At 28.2% G+C, this 16,397-nt stretch overlaps 3 protein-coding genes and 1 long non-coding RNA gene across 7 annotated transcripts in view; 3 read left to right on the top strand and 1 right to left on the bottom strand.

Moving 5' to 3' along the window:
* Positions 1-16,397, bottom strand: part of LOC120359438 — a 32,832-nt gene that overhangs the window by 13,925 nt on the left and 2,510 nt on the right. Inside the window, exon 2 of the long non-coding RNA XR_005576222.1 lies at positions 12,285-12,323. This is a non-coding gene — a long non-coding RNA (uncharacterized LOC120359438). The remainder of the gene's footprint in view (positions 1-12,284; positions 12,324-16,397) is intronic.
* On the top strand, positions 2,679-4,803 carry LOC105202399. Its single transcript, XM_011170893.3, has 2 exons — positions 2,679-2,977; positions 3,054-4,803. Exons 1-2 carry the CDS (start codon positions 2,944-2,946, stop codon positions 4,745-4,747), a joined length of 1,728 nt encoding a protein of 575 aa, XP_011169195.1. The 5' UTR covers positions 2,679-2,943; the 3' UTR covers positions 4,748-4,803.
* LOC105202374 lies at positions 5,791-10,472 on the top strand. Of its 3 annotated transcripts, none has more exons than XM_011170849.3 (6): positions 5,791-5,923; positions 6,323-6,390; positions 7,921-8,059; positions 8,370-8,558; positions 9,070-9,190; positions 9,823-10,472. In XM_011170849.3, the coding sequence occupies exons 2-6, from the start codon at positions 6,327-6,329 to the stop codon at positions 10,009-10,011; spliced, it is 702 nt and encodes a 233-aa protein (XP_011169151.3). In that variant the 5' UTR covers positions 5,791-5,923; positions 6,323-6,326; the 3' UTR covers positions 10,012-10,472. The 3 variants fall into 3 exon arrangements, with proteins under 3 accessions (XP_011169151.3, XP_039312815.1, XP_039312814.1); XM_039456881.1 differs by lacking the exon at positions 5,791-5,923 and adding an exon at positions 6,003-6,112; XM_039456880.1 differs by lacking the exon at positions 5,791-5,923 and adding an exon at positions 6,108-6,249.
* On the top strand, positions 12,925-16,168 carry LOC120356864. 2 transcript variants are annotated; one of them, XM_039456883.1, is made up of 6 exons: positions 12,925-13,205; positions 13,367-13,428; positions 14,084-14,169; positions 14,480-14,671; positions 15,196-15,313; positions 15,953-16,168. In XM_039456883.1, the coding sequence occupies exons 2-6, from the start codon at positions 13,411-13,413 to the stop codon at positions 16,139-16,141; spliced, it is 603 nt and encodes a 200-aa protein (XP_039312817.1). In that variant the 5' UTR covers positions 12,925-13,205; positions 13,367-13,410; the 3' UTR covers positions 16,142-16,168. The 2 variants fall into 2 exon arrangements, with proteins under 2 accessions (XP_039312817.1, XP_039312816.1); XM_039456882.1 differs by having other exon boundaries at positions 14,031-14,169.

Below are 16,397 nucleotides of genomic sequence, written 5' to 3'. Positions count from 1 at the left end.
ATTGCTGCTTTCCACGCTCTACCGTCGCGCATGCGCGAGAAAACCCGGCCCGTCTATCATCACTGTATGTCACAGGAAGTAGATAAAGGAATTTATCTACTTCCTGAACATCATTTCCTGAATAGGAAATTAATACCAGAGGCAACACGTTTATTCAGTGCAACGAAAATTTGTAACAAAGTAAGTAAATCAGTCATTTTTATATAAATGTGTTGTAAATTTAATAAGTATACATTATTTTATGGTTTATTACAACATATTATAATATTATTCAATTTTTTAACTATAGGAAAAAACAAATATGTATATCAATTTTTTAGAATAAATATACTTTTTTATAAATAATGTATTAATAAATAAGGCCCACTTGTACATTTATTATTATAGCCATTGTCATTTGTTTATTATGTATGTGGCTTGCAACAGAGAATAACGATTTTCAATGATACTAACTTTCCATAAGCTAAAATTGCACTAAAATAGCCAGAATTTCTTAAAGTTAAAATATTAATTAGACAAAATTAAAAATAATTGTGATGTTTTACTAGTAAAATAGATCTTAAAAGATTTCGTATTTGTGATTAATAATCATTTTAACAGTGAGTTGGAAAATAATACTTAATTCCTTTGTTATTTTCAATTTATTTTTAATTTGGGCCTTATTAAAAGCACAAGAATTTAATAAGGCCCAATGTCAGAGTTTAAAAACATTTCTTTTTTGTTTACTTAAAAATGTTTTATATAGAAGATAATTTTATTTTTGCAAGTTGTTGAAATAAACATTTTATTTTCATTTAGTTTGTCTCAATATCTTTGTAAATAGAATTTATAGAAAATAAAATAAGTTAGGTGGGCCTTATTCGGCTTGTGTACCTTACATAATACAAAATTCGAAACATTTCAACTTGTGTCACTTTTTTGTGAGAATGTGCAATGTAATTTTTCAGATAAAGTTATTTCCGGAAAATGAGTGCAGATATAAGATTTTTTGCGTTTTGCATATGCTAATCAATAAACTTTAAAAATACGATATAAGTGAAAACGCTCGTTGATCTGTTTCTATCTAAGTAGAGATAAAATAACTCAATAAGATTAACAATTGAAAGGAAAAAAAAAAGAAAGCGATTAGATTAATCCAAAGTTTGATTAATCTAATCGCTTTCTTATAACATCTGTTTCTATCTAAACAGATGAAGTAACTCAATAAGAATAACAATTTCAAAAATTGAAATAAATACGCAACTAAGTGAACAATTCGATCTTAATCTATTGTTTCATGCATTAATTTAAGAACGCGCGATAAAACGGACAGATGTCATAACACATTTTATAAAGAAGCGATTAGATTAACCAAACGTTGGATTGTTTCTCTTGTTTTCCTTTTAATCTTGTTGAGTTATTTATAGTAGATTTATCACTAAACATCATTAATTACTTCCTTATTTAGCAGAACTTCAAACTCTACTTAGCAAGAATGCAATTTGACAGAAACTTTTATATTTTTTATATTTATACAGAGTATTTTATAACTTCAGAAATAAATTAAAACACAAAATAACATAAAAAGTTCATATACGCTATAAGTAAAAAAATTCGATTCGGTTATCGAGATATAGATAATTTTATAAAAATTGGATTCGGTTATCAAGATATAGATAATTTTATAAATATTTTTCACTATAATTTGTTTAAGACGGTTTTGAAGATCGCACCATTATCAAATTTGGTGATCAAATTAATCTCCTAATTATATTAATTATTAAATATTTCATTAAACTTAAGCAAATTAATTAGTAACATTCTGTGGTACAAAGAGCAATATGTTTACAAGCTAAAGATGAACATTTTGAACAAATAATATAATTAGAAAAAAATATATTCACCTAATAAAATGATAAGATTCAGCAAAATAAAAGTTATAAATGTTGGGTATTTTTTCGCCTGTAATAATATTTATAAAATAATATTTATAATAATAAAAATATGAAAAAATAGTTTTTATTATTGTAGTAAAGAATTAATTTTTTTACTTTATTATACATTATAAAACTATTAAAATAACCCAAAATATTCTTTCACAAAATTAATTAACAATTTCACTTAAGTAGCAGCCAAAGACGTACGCATATCCGCAGAGAGTCGAAAAAAATCACAGACACATCTCTCAATGAGCATACAACGACGGAATAGCGACCAAAGCGATGACGGCCCTTATTGTTTATTTAAAAAATTAATTAACAATTTTACTTAAGTAGCAGCCAAAGACGTACGCATATCCGCAGAAAGTCGAACAAAATCACAGACACACTCTTTTCGACTCTCTGCGGATATGCGTACGTCTTTGGTTGCTACTTAAGTGAAATTGTTAATTAATTTTTTAAATAAACAATAAGAGCCGTCATCGCTTCGGTCGCTACTCCGTCGTTTTATGCTCACTCAAAAGTGTGTCTGTGATTTTTTTCGACTCTCTACGGATATGTGTTTGTCTTTGGTATTTACTGTTATCATATCAGACTGTTAAATAATTAGTTTATTTTATTTTATTATTAATACTATGATTTGTCTTTGAAATAATGCCATATCTGTTATTACTTTGAGCGCAGCATTGGCTAACAATTGATTTTTTGTAATTCTAATCACTTTTTATTTACGAGGCCCTATTCGTGCCTGGCTGGCTGCTAGGTCTGGCTGCCAGCTTCACGCTCATTTCGTACTGGAATAATAAACACTTCCAGCTAATCAACGCTGCATTTCTTTCCCTTTCCTGCGTCCTTATCCCTCTAGGACGCCTTCTGCGCGCACGCAGCCTCTTTATTTAATAGCCAGACCTCGTATGATGGGGATACAATAGTGATGGGTGAACGCAGTCGTCAGTCAGTCTCTCTGTAAACTGCGTACGATTCAATTTTGCGTATGACGCAATTAATAAGATAATAACTTTTCATGAAAAGTGAAAATTGTGTAAAAAAAAATCATTGTAAGTTTCTATTTTCATTCTAAATTAATATGTTTTTATCAAAGAAAAATTTTTTTTTTATAATAATCTATTTTAGGCAAAATGAATTTGGAGAATGAAATCGACAGGAGCATTAACTACATATTCAAAGAAAATAATGTTGAGGCTTTAGGAGAAGAATCAGACGACGAAGAGGACCATGTTCTGTCGGAAAGCGAAGTTGAGAGTGATGAATTTAACCGTGACAATTACAAATGCAGTTCGTACGAAATTGTTAGTACCGAGAATAAAGTAGAGCAACAACCATCTACCAGCGCAGATCATCCGAAACAGTATGTTGCGAAAAACAACAAAAAGTTGCGTACGGAGGCTCATGAATCGACAGTCACCACACGTTTGCCTGAATGTGAACAAATAGTGAAAGAAACAAAAACGCCATTAGAGGTCTGGAGTTTGTTGTTTCCAGATAAATTGTTGGAGATTATAGTAACACATACTAATGAGGAAATAAAACAGAGATGTGGGTTTTATCTGGGACAGACAGATTTGTCAGAAATAAAAGCATTTATCGGTCTTTTATATTTTGCTGGACTACAAGGAGATACACATAAAGATACGACAAAAATGTGGGAAGAAGAAGATTGTACCATGTACAGAACTGTCATGACTCGTGATCGTTTCATTTTTCTGGGTTCGTGTATACGCTTCGACGACAAAACTACAAGGAAAGACAGACAAACTGCCGACGGATTGACGGCCATCAGAAAAATTTGGGACCTGTTCATCGAAAATTGTACCAAATATTATACTCCTTCGGAGAATTGTACTGTGGGTGAACAGCTTCTTGAATTTGAAGGAAAGTTTTTTGCGAAGGTTTACAACGGTAAACTTGATGCACATGCAATAAAAATTTTCTGTTTAAATGATTCCAAAACTTTTTATATGTTAAACGCGATTCCATATACGGGCAATGTTGAAACCAAAATGACATCTGTACATGCGGATTATGTGTGTCGACTTTCAACCCCGATTTATAAAACTAACAGAAATATTATCTGTAATAAAAAATGGCTCTCTTATATTGATGTTTATGTAATGAAAGAGGCATGTTCTCTGAGAATGATTAGTCTAAATCATGTTTTCTCTCAAAAATCTGCTATGGTTGATAATATACAATGTGTTGTTTATACTAAGGATTTAGTTGTATTAAATTATACGCCAGAAAAAAACAAAAGTGTATGCCTTATATCGAGTTTGCATAAAAATAATAAAACAGATAGAGATACTAAAAAAATAATTTCCCATTATAATAGTACAAAAGACGGAACCTCCAATTTTAACGTTTTGTGCGAAAAATATTCGACATCTAGAAAAACGATGCGATGGACTATGAGGCTTTTCTTTGGCATGCTCGATCAAGGAGTCGTTAACAGCAATATTTTATACAATCTGGAAAATAAAAATTTGATGAATAAATATAATTTTACAAAAAGACTCGTATTGTTGTTAACAGCTCCTCATATGCAAAACAATTTGCAAAAAAGACTTAAAATAACATTGAACATTGATTTAAACTCTAATTCAATGATCCAAAGCATTTTTAAAATAAATTCGCAATCAAAACTATTTGAAAATTTCAGAGAAAAAGGATATTGTACGATGTGCAACACATTAACTATGTTACATTGTATTCTTTGTAAACGTCCATCTTGTATGAATCACAATATCAAGAAAATCGATTGCGACTCGCGCCAAAAATATTACTTTTGTATTTTATGTGGTAAAGAGTGAAATGTAAAATTCTTTGTTTTTACGTTCTTCACATTTTATAAACTTTATGCATTAAAAGATAAATCATTTTGGCATTAAAATAAAAAATACATATTTTAATTTGTTGTCGATTTTTCTTACCTGCTCTTAATCACTTATTTTCGTATGCACAAATAATTATATTTTTTGAAGATTTTAAAGTTCTCATATTTTTTTCCAAAATTTTATACCTAAACTGAAAAACTCAAGAAAAATTATTTTTATACATTTATTTCTTATAAAGTTATAATTTTTTAAATCAAATATTATTTTTACCTAATTTATGATTACTTCGGTACTACTTATTAAATTATATACTACATTTTATTATTTTTTAAAACAAAGTTTCTAAATTTATTCTAGAATGTTGAAAGTATGTTCGTGAATTTTTAAACACTTTTTGAATCATTTTAAATATGTAAAAAAATTAACAGATTCAAGATACCCAGAATAGGGATGATACTGTTTTGAGCAAGATATCGTAAGGGTTAATAAATATAAAGCAGTCTTCGCGTTGTGCCATTAAAAAGATTCCTACAATTTTCAAATTTCCAACCAGCAAGACTGTGCATTATTCTGATATGCGGTTCCTTCCTGACATCTATTTAAGTGCGTTACACAAGTTGCAGCGTAACCAGCTGTCTTATAATCTAATCAACAATCTAATCTCTGGTTTCGATAAGATTCACACAGAACTCATTGTAAGAAAAAAAAAAACAAATTCCTGCGCTCCAAAATACATCACAATTACATAATTACAGTTAATTGCTTCGCGTATCCTTTCCAGGATTCGCTACGCAATATGAAAAATTGCCATTAAAACTACATTTGTGATTGCAACAATTCAAAACCCAATGGAATTTTTAAACGAAAGAAGAACGAAGAGAACATAAGATTGCATGATTTCTCCCGTTCTTCGGAATCCAAATTCCGCAAAGATCAAAGATTGATAAATAGTTAAGATACACGATTGATCAACACCAGATATCTTGATGTCCGACTTGAAGAGATTAGATATCGGCGCCTAAGAGTTCCCCCGCCTATATAAATATACCTCCATATTTTTCTGCAGCTACCAGTATCATTCGTTCTTTAATCAAACGCTGACTTGGAACGACGGCTATCGGAATACTCACATAAATCAACTTACGACAAACCGTACGTAAACAGTAGCTGACCGTTCTAGGCCTTGGCGCGGCCATAAGTATTCACAGATAATGTAAAATGTACAATTCCAAGTCCAAGTACGAGTGACGACTGTCGACTGTCGACTAAATTAAAAATATTACCTACGAGCGTTTCGACTTGCGCTTCAGTACGTGTTACATTTGCGCGATTATCCCACGTGTATGTACAACTTATACGCCACGCCGCTGAATGTTGCGAGATACACTTTCGATGATCGCGACGCCCTATCACGATAGTTATCGTTATAATATTGGCAACGTATTGATAATAACATATTGATAACAACGCGCAAATTTGTTAGTTTTAAAATATGCGATATTGCGATTGTGTCGAAAGCATAACTAAGACCGTGACTTTTATTTCACGCAGAAAGATGAAGCTGATAGCGCTCGGGCTTATCCTGATCTGTTGCAACGTCTGGGCAGCGAAGACAAGCCGTAAGCACATATCTATATTTTTTCCTTTGCACCCATGTATTTCTCCTATATTCCTCTGGAGATACGCCATAGAGATAAGCAATATATTTTTTTTCTAGAAGAGTATAGATCGTTTTCACATTTATTTCATTCTATCTTTGCTCTACACTTTTCTTAACAATCTATATACTGTTGAATTATTCGTTTTCAGACTTCTTGCATGAAAACAGTTCTTTTGAGAGATATTTTTCATAGAAAAATCTTAGTAGCGTACTTTTGAATAATTTATTTACAGTGTTTGATGTAAAATTTTGTTTCAATTTACTTTTTAACCCTTTCGCGCCTGATAGACACCACATATGTCCCAATCCTTCAAAAACTCATCCTCCACAAAAACAAAGACATCAACTTCTTCCTGAGCTCATTTTAAAGACAAACAATAATACTCTTTAAAAAAAAATCAACATCCTTGAGTTTTCCCTTTGATCTGCATATTTCGTCAATCATTGATGATGTAAAAGTAAGAAAATGTACATATTTTTGACAAAAATTAAAATAACAAGTCATTTCTGGCTTCATTTTGAAAGTCAACATAAAAGCTATTTTTTTTTTAAATTGCTACTTAATTTCAAAATGGCGGATTCAATGTGACGCAACAAAATGTTAAATTTTGTCGTATTTACATGAAAGACAGACAAGGGTTGATTAAATAACTGATACGACTTATTTAAAATAAAAAATGTAAAAGATATTCCAGAAAGTTATTTAAAATATAAAATAAAAAATACACAGTTTAAATAAAAATTTCAAATAAAAAGTTACTTACAATTTTATTTATTTAAATATACATTAAATTCTTTATGTATCTAATTATAACTGTATTATATGTATAAAATACATACATGAAGTTCTCCAACAGAATCTTCAGTAAAATTTGCAATCAGGCAGGAGGCAGATAGATTCATCGTGCTATTTACTGCCACTGCCACTTTGCAACTAATATTTATTTTTTTATTCAATAAAGAAAGCCAAATCCGCCAAATTCAAATTAATTAGCAGTAAAAAATTATTTGAAATGTTTATTTAAAATTATATAATTTTTCTCTTTTTTATAAAAAATAAAAAATAGGTTATAAAAAATTATTTAAAATAATAAATATTAAATAATTATTATATTATATATTAATTTTATTTTATTTTAAATACTTATATTTTATCTAATGTTATTTTAAGTATGATCGACTTGTGGTTGACATATATAGATTTTCGAGATCACTGATGACGAAGCTTGCAGTAAAAATTACAAAATTAATAAAAATGGCTTAATTTAACTAAATTTAATATTTGGCATTAACGTCAAATATTACTGTTTTTATGATAACAAAATTAATACCCTCCCTCCATTCTCCGAAAAAAAATCTCAATATGTGTGTCCATCATTTATACAAATTCTTTTACCTGAAAGAGAGAAAGAAGAATGGAGAATACAATATTTAATTGCATTGTACTGAATTGAACTAGTTATGTATCGTGCAAATTTTCACTTTGCAGCATACGCGAATATGATAGAAGATGCTCTCATTAAGCTTAAAGACAAATTAAAGAAAGGAGACGAGAAACTTGGTCTTCCGGTTATGGATCCGTTCAAGTCGGATTTCCTAGATATCGACCTTAACGAGGATGCAATAAAGTGCGTAAACTTCCAATTTTTTAATTAAACGATATTTACGATATAAATAAAATTGCAAAATCAAATATCGCATAGATCCATCATCTTTCATTCGTTAGATTTTATACTGCTATAAATCTGTAATCGTTATTTGTCACTTATCTTATTTTTAAAATCGCAAAAGCGTTGTTCAATCAATATTTTTTTTTTCTAATAGCTAATGATCCGCGTCATGTCACTTTAACAAAAAGAATAAAGTATGTAGGTGTGTGCACCCCAAGATTAAATAACTCATAAATCTTTTTTTTTTTTATTTCTCGCACATTCTCAGATTGAAAGGGTTTTTGAAGAAAATCAACATAGATGGCTTGTCTGCATATGACATCGTTAAGGCTGACTTCGAGCTAAGCCCTGTTTCGGTAGATCTTCATCTTAAGTGGCCGCTGGTAGTCGCGAGCACCAACTACTCCGTAAACGGCAAAGCCGACGAATTCGAGATTTTCGGCACCGGAAAGATAGAGTGAGTATTCGATTCTCAACGATTGAGATTCAAAACCAAGATAATCTTGGATAGTTTAATTTTAAGAATTTATTTTAAATCTCAAACTTTTTTTAGGATGCTTTCAACTTATTTTAGCATAAAAATACCTCTTCCTAATAATTTTGCGTCTATGTTATAGAACTTTTTACCTATCTTAAGCCTCCGCAGACACCGATAAATTTTACTGCTTAGACATCGTGGGTGGTTGAGAGGACGTTATGTTTTTCAAAAGATTTTTAAGCTCAATAAAATCTGAAGAAATTCTAATGTACTCTTTCAATATTTAGGAATATGATTTTATAATTCGATCCAAAACGTTTCTTACTGTTTTTGCACATGTCCAAATTTGAGATGAAATAGTTCAAGATCGAAAAATCACCCCTTGAGACACCCACGATAGTTGCGGAGGGTTAATTTAAAATAGACATCTAAAAATGAAAGATAAAATGTCAGTGTCTAACGATATAAATACTATGTATTCAATTTTCAGTTTGTCTGCGCATCAATTCGCTTTCGAAACGCATGTTGAGGCTGTACTGGACGGTGGAATATTTGACGGATATTTGAGAATAACGGACATGACATTAAAACTTATGCTAGAAGCACTAGAGGTAAGTAAACTGATTATAAAAATCATCCCACTAAAATTGTTCATTTGTTAAATATTTTTCGTTCGTAATTTTCGCAGTTAATCGTTGTGTCATGGTGTGTAACATTTGTGTTATTTACAATGCAAATAACTCAGCAAATTTCTGAAGAGATAAAAAAAGACACGTGCAATTGAAAATTCATGTTTGTCGAATATCTATCAAGAAATTATTTTAAATGTATTACGTAACTATTTTAATATATAAAATAATAATTTTGTGTACAGTTTACATAAATTTCATGTCTCCTCTTCACAGAAATTTGTCATAATATAAAAATTGAAAAATATTTAGTAAAAAGATAAAGAATAACTTAATATTCGCTGACCAAAAAAAAAAATTTACGTAGATTCAATAAAATCGAAATCTTTGAAATATCATAAGTTTTATATTTAACGATCAGCGAGAAATCATTTTTAACTCCCAAGTAATTTTTTCGGTAATCAAATATTTTTAATACAATATGGATTTCAACTTGTTCAATAATTTTTTTTTATTTTTCTATTTCAGCAATTTTTTTCCCGATTATCAGTTCTAATTCTCGTATTTCATTTTCTTCTCTATCAATTGCTTGCTAATCTTTTTTTCCTTTTCAGTTTCAAGCGACGGGTCTCTATGACGACGAAGAGCTGTCCAAAGTATTGAGTGCCGTGATTTCTGATATGGCACCTAAAATTGTTACTAGTAAGGACGTAGTAAAAGAGGTTCTTCAATTTGTGAGAAACACAATTGACCCTATCCTGGCCAAAACAAAATTCATGGATCTAATAAAACTACTTAGCTAAAGTTATACAGTTATACAGTCAAAAATTTTAATCAATATTTAAACGATATAGACTATGAAAAATTAGGACAAAATAAGCACGTTCCAAGAGAACAACAAATACTTAATTTCTTTACTAATTATAAATTATTAATTTAAATTAGCTAATATTTTATTAAATAAATTAGTTGAAATGCATGATTTAAAATGTTACTCGTCTATTTTCATGCTTGTAACATAGGCATATTAAAGAAAATCTACTACTTAAAGAAAATCTACTTGCTTTTAAATCTACTTACATCATATTTGATACAAAATTAAATATTAATCCTGATCTATATTCTAGTCTATCTATTTTAAAGCAATAGACCTATAAAATACTATATTCTTATCTGTAATATTGTACTTTTTTACGTGCACACATATCTATGTACATACACGTAAATATATATAAATAAATGTAGCATTATATATTTGTATATATGTAAATTGTACATACATATATAAAATTTTTTATTGAAAAGGGTTTAAAGTTGATAAATTAAACTGTTTAAAATTAATAAATTTGCAAACAACACGTTCCCTAATAGCACAAGATATCCTCAAGATGATCTTGAATCTATCTTGAATATCCAGAGACGTGAATGCAATGGGGATTTAGAACATTGTACTAAGATGAAAATTTTAGCAGGCCTTCTATAATTCTTAACGACAGTTTCATTATCGTTATAACATCGTTGTGCAGCTTTTTTGCCATGTATTATATCTGTGCAACAATGTTATAACGATAACAAAACTGTCATTAAAAATTACAAAATAAGTGTGCTGAACTACCTGAAGAACGTTAAGCATCTAAAAGACTTCTATATACATCCATTGGACGTAGTGTGAAGTTGCTCACACAGTACATTTTATCTAAAGAACATCCCATAGACATCCTTATCCAAGAAGCAGACAATATTTTTTAAACATTTTTTTAATGTTTATTTATTATTAGTTATACATATGTTGTACAGCTTTATTGTGAAAATAACATTTATTTTAATTAAATATTTATTTCACATTAATTATTCATTTTAGATAATGATTTAAAGCAATGTACTTTATTATGTTTTCAATATTAATTTAAATTTTATTTAACATGAATTCAGACTCAATTTTTTCATGATCAGTACACAATGAGTAGATAATTCTTTTTTAAATGTTTTTTTAATATCTATTTTTTATTAATTATATTTATTTTATAATAATTCTTTACTAAAAATAAAAATTTAGAACAAATAAATATGCATTTAATATTTATTTAATATTTATTTTACATTATTTACTTGAATTAATGATTTAAAAATTAAACAAAAACTTTTTTACATTTAATTATTGTATTATATTCACTTTTTTCTAATTGTATTCTCATTTAAACAAATAATAAAAAAGTTATTCCAGATACTAAACCGCATTTGTGAAACTCTGTAAAAAAAAACTACAACTTTATTGTTTATATATATAAACGTATAACGTTTATATATATAAATATGCTGTAATTATGTTTTATCTTTTTGATAAGATAGTGATCTATTTATCAATAATACATAAGTATAAAATGTACACGGATCATTACTTAGATATCGCAGAAAGTAGGCAATGTTGATAGTGATTCAGACTTTGATGGTTGACCGCTTGGAAATTTCCGGAAAAAAATTTCTGAGCAAAAACACCCAACAGTTCAAAAAATTAGGAAGATATGATATATTTCTGATTGCTTAGCTTCCAAAAAAAATTCATTTTTTCTTTAGAAAATATATTGATTTTCTCGTTATTTAATGTTAAGAAAAAATTTTTCGCGATATTAAAATAAATATTTTTTCAATGTCAGAGTATGTTTTTATTTTATATAATATTTAAAAAACATTTTTAACAATATTATTAAAATTAACATTTCTTAATGTAAAGAACTATCCCATTAATTTTAAAGTTAAAAAAAATTTTATTGCTAAAAATATTTTTTTTAATGTTAAAAAAATATTGTCTTGCTCATTAAGTGTATATCCCAATGATTGCAGATGGATATTTTTAGGATGTCCAATTAGAACATCCACTAGATGTTTTCAGAAAAAAATAAGGCACACATTTGATAGTTCATAAGAACTTGTAAAAATAATCCTAGGGTTATAAAAGGTATTCTCTATGATAGTCCGCTTAACAAACGAGACATCCCTGTACTATATAAGGTTGTGTATGTGTTACAAAAATGTAAACTTTTTGTTTTGAAATAAAAGATAATTAATAGTTACTTACGATACACGATGCGATGGAGCAGAATGTAACTTCGTCCACCTGTAAAACAGAAATACGAACACATTAGAACAAAAAAATAAACATTTAAGCTAATAAAAATTCTGAACCTTACATAAAAATTCTGAAAAAATAAACGTAAAAATCTAAGAAAAATTTTCACCACAGTTATAAAATTTTTCTCAGAGCTTTTATGGAAATTTAAGAATTTTTCAGAATAATTCTTAATTTCTTAATAATTTTAAAACTTTTTAAAAAGTTTCTCAGATTTTTTATATAAATCTTAACCTTGGTGAAAATTTTTTTTATAATTTTTGTACGAATTAAAACATTTTTTAGAAATATTTAGAAAGTCTACATCTCCTATTAGAATTTTTCATGTAAATTTTACATGTGAATTTTGAAATTTCTAAGATTTCTCATCCCATATAAATTTAAAAAAAAACTTTTAACTTTTTTAAATTTTACAATATTTTATTAAAAATTATAGAAAATCCTGAAAATCTTAAGATATTTCATAATAAAATAATATATATGAAAAATCCTAGATTTTTTGAGTATTTCTAAAGTGTTCCAATTCATATAAAAAAAATCTCAGAGTTATAAAATTATACAGAAATTCTGAAAAATTCTATAAAAACTTTTAAAAAAAATTTTCACCAGAGTTTTCTTCGAAATCGAATTCTTCAGATTTAATTAAAGATAAAATAATCAAGATTGATCAACAAAAGACGTCCTAATGTCCGATTCGAAGATTAGATACCGACGCGAGAGTTTGCACACCATATAAATATACGCCCATGTTTTTCTGCAGCTCGCAGTGTCATTCGTACTGTTTAATAAAACGCTAATTTGGAACAACTGTCGAAATATTTACATAAACTTATAACAAGTCGTAAACAGTAAATAACCGTTCTAGGGCTGGTATTCATGATTCTTATTTTAAAATGTCTTAAGTAATGTCTTAAGATGGTAACACAGCTCTCTGATTGGTCGATGGCATCTTAAGATGATACTTAAAACAATCTTAAATATAAAAATCAAATATCATAAATAATTAAAACCGTGTCTTTTACTTCACACAGAAAGATGAAGCTGATAACGCTCGGGTTTATCCTGATCTGTTGCAATGCCTGGGCAACAAGCAGTAAGCACATAACTATATTTTTTCCCTCGCTCCCTTGTATTTCTCCTATAATTCTCTAGAGATACGCCAAGCAATATATTTTTTTAGAAAAGTATAGATCGTTTTTATATTTATTTCACTTTATAAAATCACACAATAAATATCAGCACTAAGACCTATCAGCACTATGACCTATGAGCTTTTCATTTATTATTTGTGTTTTCACATATGGGTCAATGTTCTCTATTCAATATAATTTATTATATTATTTTAAATACTTATATTTTAACTAATATTATTTTAAATACAATCGACCTGTGGTTGACATATATAAATTTTTTGACATCACTAATAACGAAGTCTGCAATAAAAATTTCAAAATTAAAACTGGTAGATTTAATTCAACTAAATTTAGCATTTGGCATTAACGCCAAATATTACTGTTTTCGTAATAACAAAACTAATACCCTCCTTTCATTCTCCAAAAAAAAAACTTAGGTATGTGTGCCCATCATTTTACAAATTCTTTTACCTTTGAGAGAAAGAAAAAGAGAGAAAAATATACCATTCAATTGCATTCTACTGTAAATCGATTAGATATTGTGCAAATTTTCACTTTGCAGCATATAAAAATGTGTTAGAAGATATTCTCATAAAATTTAAAACTCAATTAAAGACTGGAAACGAGAAACTTGGACTTCCGATTCTTGATCCATACAGGGCGGATCAGCTAGACATCAACTTTAACGAGGATATAATAAAGTGCGTGCTTTCAAAAAACTTTCAATTTTTTAATTGAACGGTAGTGACAATATAAATAAAATTGCAAAATCATATATCGCATAGATCCATCATCTTTCATTCGTTAGATTTTATTTTGCCATAAATCTGTAATCGTTGTTATCTGTCACTTATCTTATTTTTAGTAAAATCGCAAGCGTTGTTCAATCAATATTTTTTTTCTAATAGCTAATCCACGTCGTGTCATTTAAAAAAGAACAAAGTGTGTATACATGCATCACAAAATTAAATAACTTACAAGTCTTTTTTTATATTTCTCACACATTCTTAGATTGAACGCGACTTTAAAGAAAATCGGCGTAAATGGCTTGTCTGTATATGACATCATTAAAGCTGACTTCAAACCGAACTATTATATTTCCACGACTATTCATCTTTCGTGGCCGCTGGTAGTCGTGAGCACCAACTATTCTGCAAACGTTACAGCCGATGAATTAGAATTGTACGGCAAAGGACAAATAAAGTGAGTATTCGATCCTCGATGCTCGAGAATCAAAACCCAGATAATTTCGACAAGTTTGATTTTAAGAACTTTTTAAATCACAAACTCTTTTTGTGGTTTATGCTTTCAATTTATTTTAGCATGAAAATGCCTCTTCCTAATAATTTCATATCTATCTTATAATAAAACTTTCTATGTATCTTAAGTCTCTGCAGACACTGCTAAATTTTACTGCTTAGTTGGGCATCATGGGTCTCCGAGGAAACGTTATGTTTCTTAAAAGAATTTTTGAGATCAAAAAAGTCTAAAAAAATTCTGATCTGCTCTTTCAATATTTAGAAACGATTTTACAATTATTCGATCTAAAATGTTTCTTACTGTATTTGTACGTGTCCAAATGTGAGGCCAAATAATTCAAAACCAAAAAGTTTCCTTGAAAAACCCATGATGTTTGCGGAGATTTAATTTAAAATAAACATCCAAAAATAAAGTATAAAATATTAAAGTGTGTCTAATGATATAAATACTACGTATTCAATTTTCAGTATGTTCGCACATTACTTGGCTTTCGAAACGCATATTGATTTTATAACGGACGGTGGATTTAACGGATACCTAAAAATAAAAGAAATGAAATTAAATCTTTCTCTGAAATCGCTAGATGTAAGTAAATTGATTATAAAAATCATCGTATTAAGGTGTTTCTTTCTTTTTACTATCTTTCCTTCATAATTTTCATAGTTAACTATTATGTTGCTGTATGCAACGTTTCAATTTTAGAAGGCAAATAATTCAGAAAATTTCTGATAATAAAAAAGATATGTGTAATTGAAAATTTATGTTTGTCGAATATTCATCGAGAAATTATTTTAAATATATTACGTAATTATTTTAATTATAAAATAATAAATTTTGTGTAGAATTTAAATAAGCTTCTCGTTTCCTGTTCTCAGAAATTTGAAATATGAAAATTAGAAAATATTTAACAGAAAGGCTAAAGAATATTTTAATATTCGTTTACCAAAAGAAATATTTACATAAATTCAATAAAACCGAAATCTTCAAAAAATTCGAAGCTTTACATTTAACAATAAGCGAGAAATTATTTTTCACAAAATTATTTTTAACTCCTAAGCATTTTTTCGTTAATCAATAGTTTTTATTATAATATTGATTTCAACTTGCTCAATATTTTTTTTGTTTTCTATTTTTAACAACATTTTCAACAATTATTTTCCAATTCTAATTTTCGTATTTCTTTTTCTCCTGTATTAATTGTTAATTTTTTTTTATTATTTTCAGTTTCAAGCAACAGGTCTCTATAACGACGATGAACTGTCCAAAGTATTGAGTTACGTAATTTCTGATATGGCACCTAAGTTTCTTAGCGATGAGATGGTTGTAAATAGAGTTACACAAATTGTAAGGAAAAAATTCGACAGTGTTTTGTCCAGTATAAGGATCTTAGACCTATTAACACTACTTCTATAAACTTTAATGTCTTAGTTTAGCGTTAAAGTTTTTACATTGGCAATGTTTGAATCATTTGTACAGTCTCAATTTTAATGAATGTTTAAACGACATAAAAAGAAAAATTAGAACAAAATAAACATGTTCCAAGGGAATAACAAATGCTTAATTTCTTTATTAATTTAAAATAATTTAAATTTAACTAATATTTTACTAAATAAATTAGTAAAAATGCGTTATTTAAAATGTTACTCATCTTCCTTACTTGCTTATAATA

The sequence above is a fragment of the Solenopsis invicta genome, chromosome 13 (genome assembly GCF_016802725.1).
Source record: "Solenopsis invicta isolate M01_SB chromosome 13, UNIL_Sinv_3.0, whole genome shotgun sequence".
Lineage (NCBI taxonomy): Eukaryota > Metazoa > Arthropoda > Insecta > Hymenoptera > Formicidae > Solenopsis > Solenopsis invicta.
This window is presented reverse-complemented; position numbering and strand designations above follow the sequence as displayed.

Excerpts from the sequence above, each read along its gene's own strand:
- LOC105202399 (XM_011170893.3), top strand. The coding sequence starts at position 2,944 with ATGAAAAGTGAAAATTGTGTAAAAAAAAATCATT. Across the intron at positions 2,978-3,053 it reads TTGTGTAAAAAAAAATCATT|GCAAAATGAATTTGGAGAAT; the intron begins GTAAGTTTCTAT and ends AATCTATTTTAG.
- LOC105202374 (XM_011170849.3), top strand. The coding sequence starts at position 6,327 with ATGAAGCTGATAGCGCTCGGGCTTATCCTGATCTGTTGCAACGTCTGG. Across the intron at positions 8,060-8,369 it reads CTTAACGAGGATGCAATAAA|ATTGAAAGGGTTTTTGAAGA; the intron begins GTGCGTAAACTT and ends GCACATTCTCAG. Across the intron at positions 9,191-9,822 it reads TTATGCTAGAAGCACTAGAG|TTTCAAGCGACGGGTCTCTA; the intron begins GTAAGTAAACTG and ends TTTCCTTTTCAG.
- LOC120356864 (XM_039456882.1), top strand. The coding sequence starts at position 13,371 with ATGAAGCTGATAACGCTCGGGTTTATCCTGATCTGTTGCAATGCCTGG. Across the intron at positions 14,170-14,479 it reads TTTAACGAGGATATAATAAA|ATTGAACGCGACTTTAAAGA; the intron begins GTGCGTGCTTTC and ends ACACATTCTTAG. Across the intron at positions 14,672-15,195 it reads TACGGCAAAGGACAAATAAA|TATGTTCGCACATTACTTGG; the intron begins GTGAGTATTCGA and ends TTCAATTTTCAG.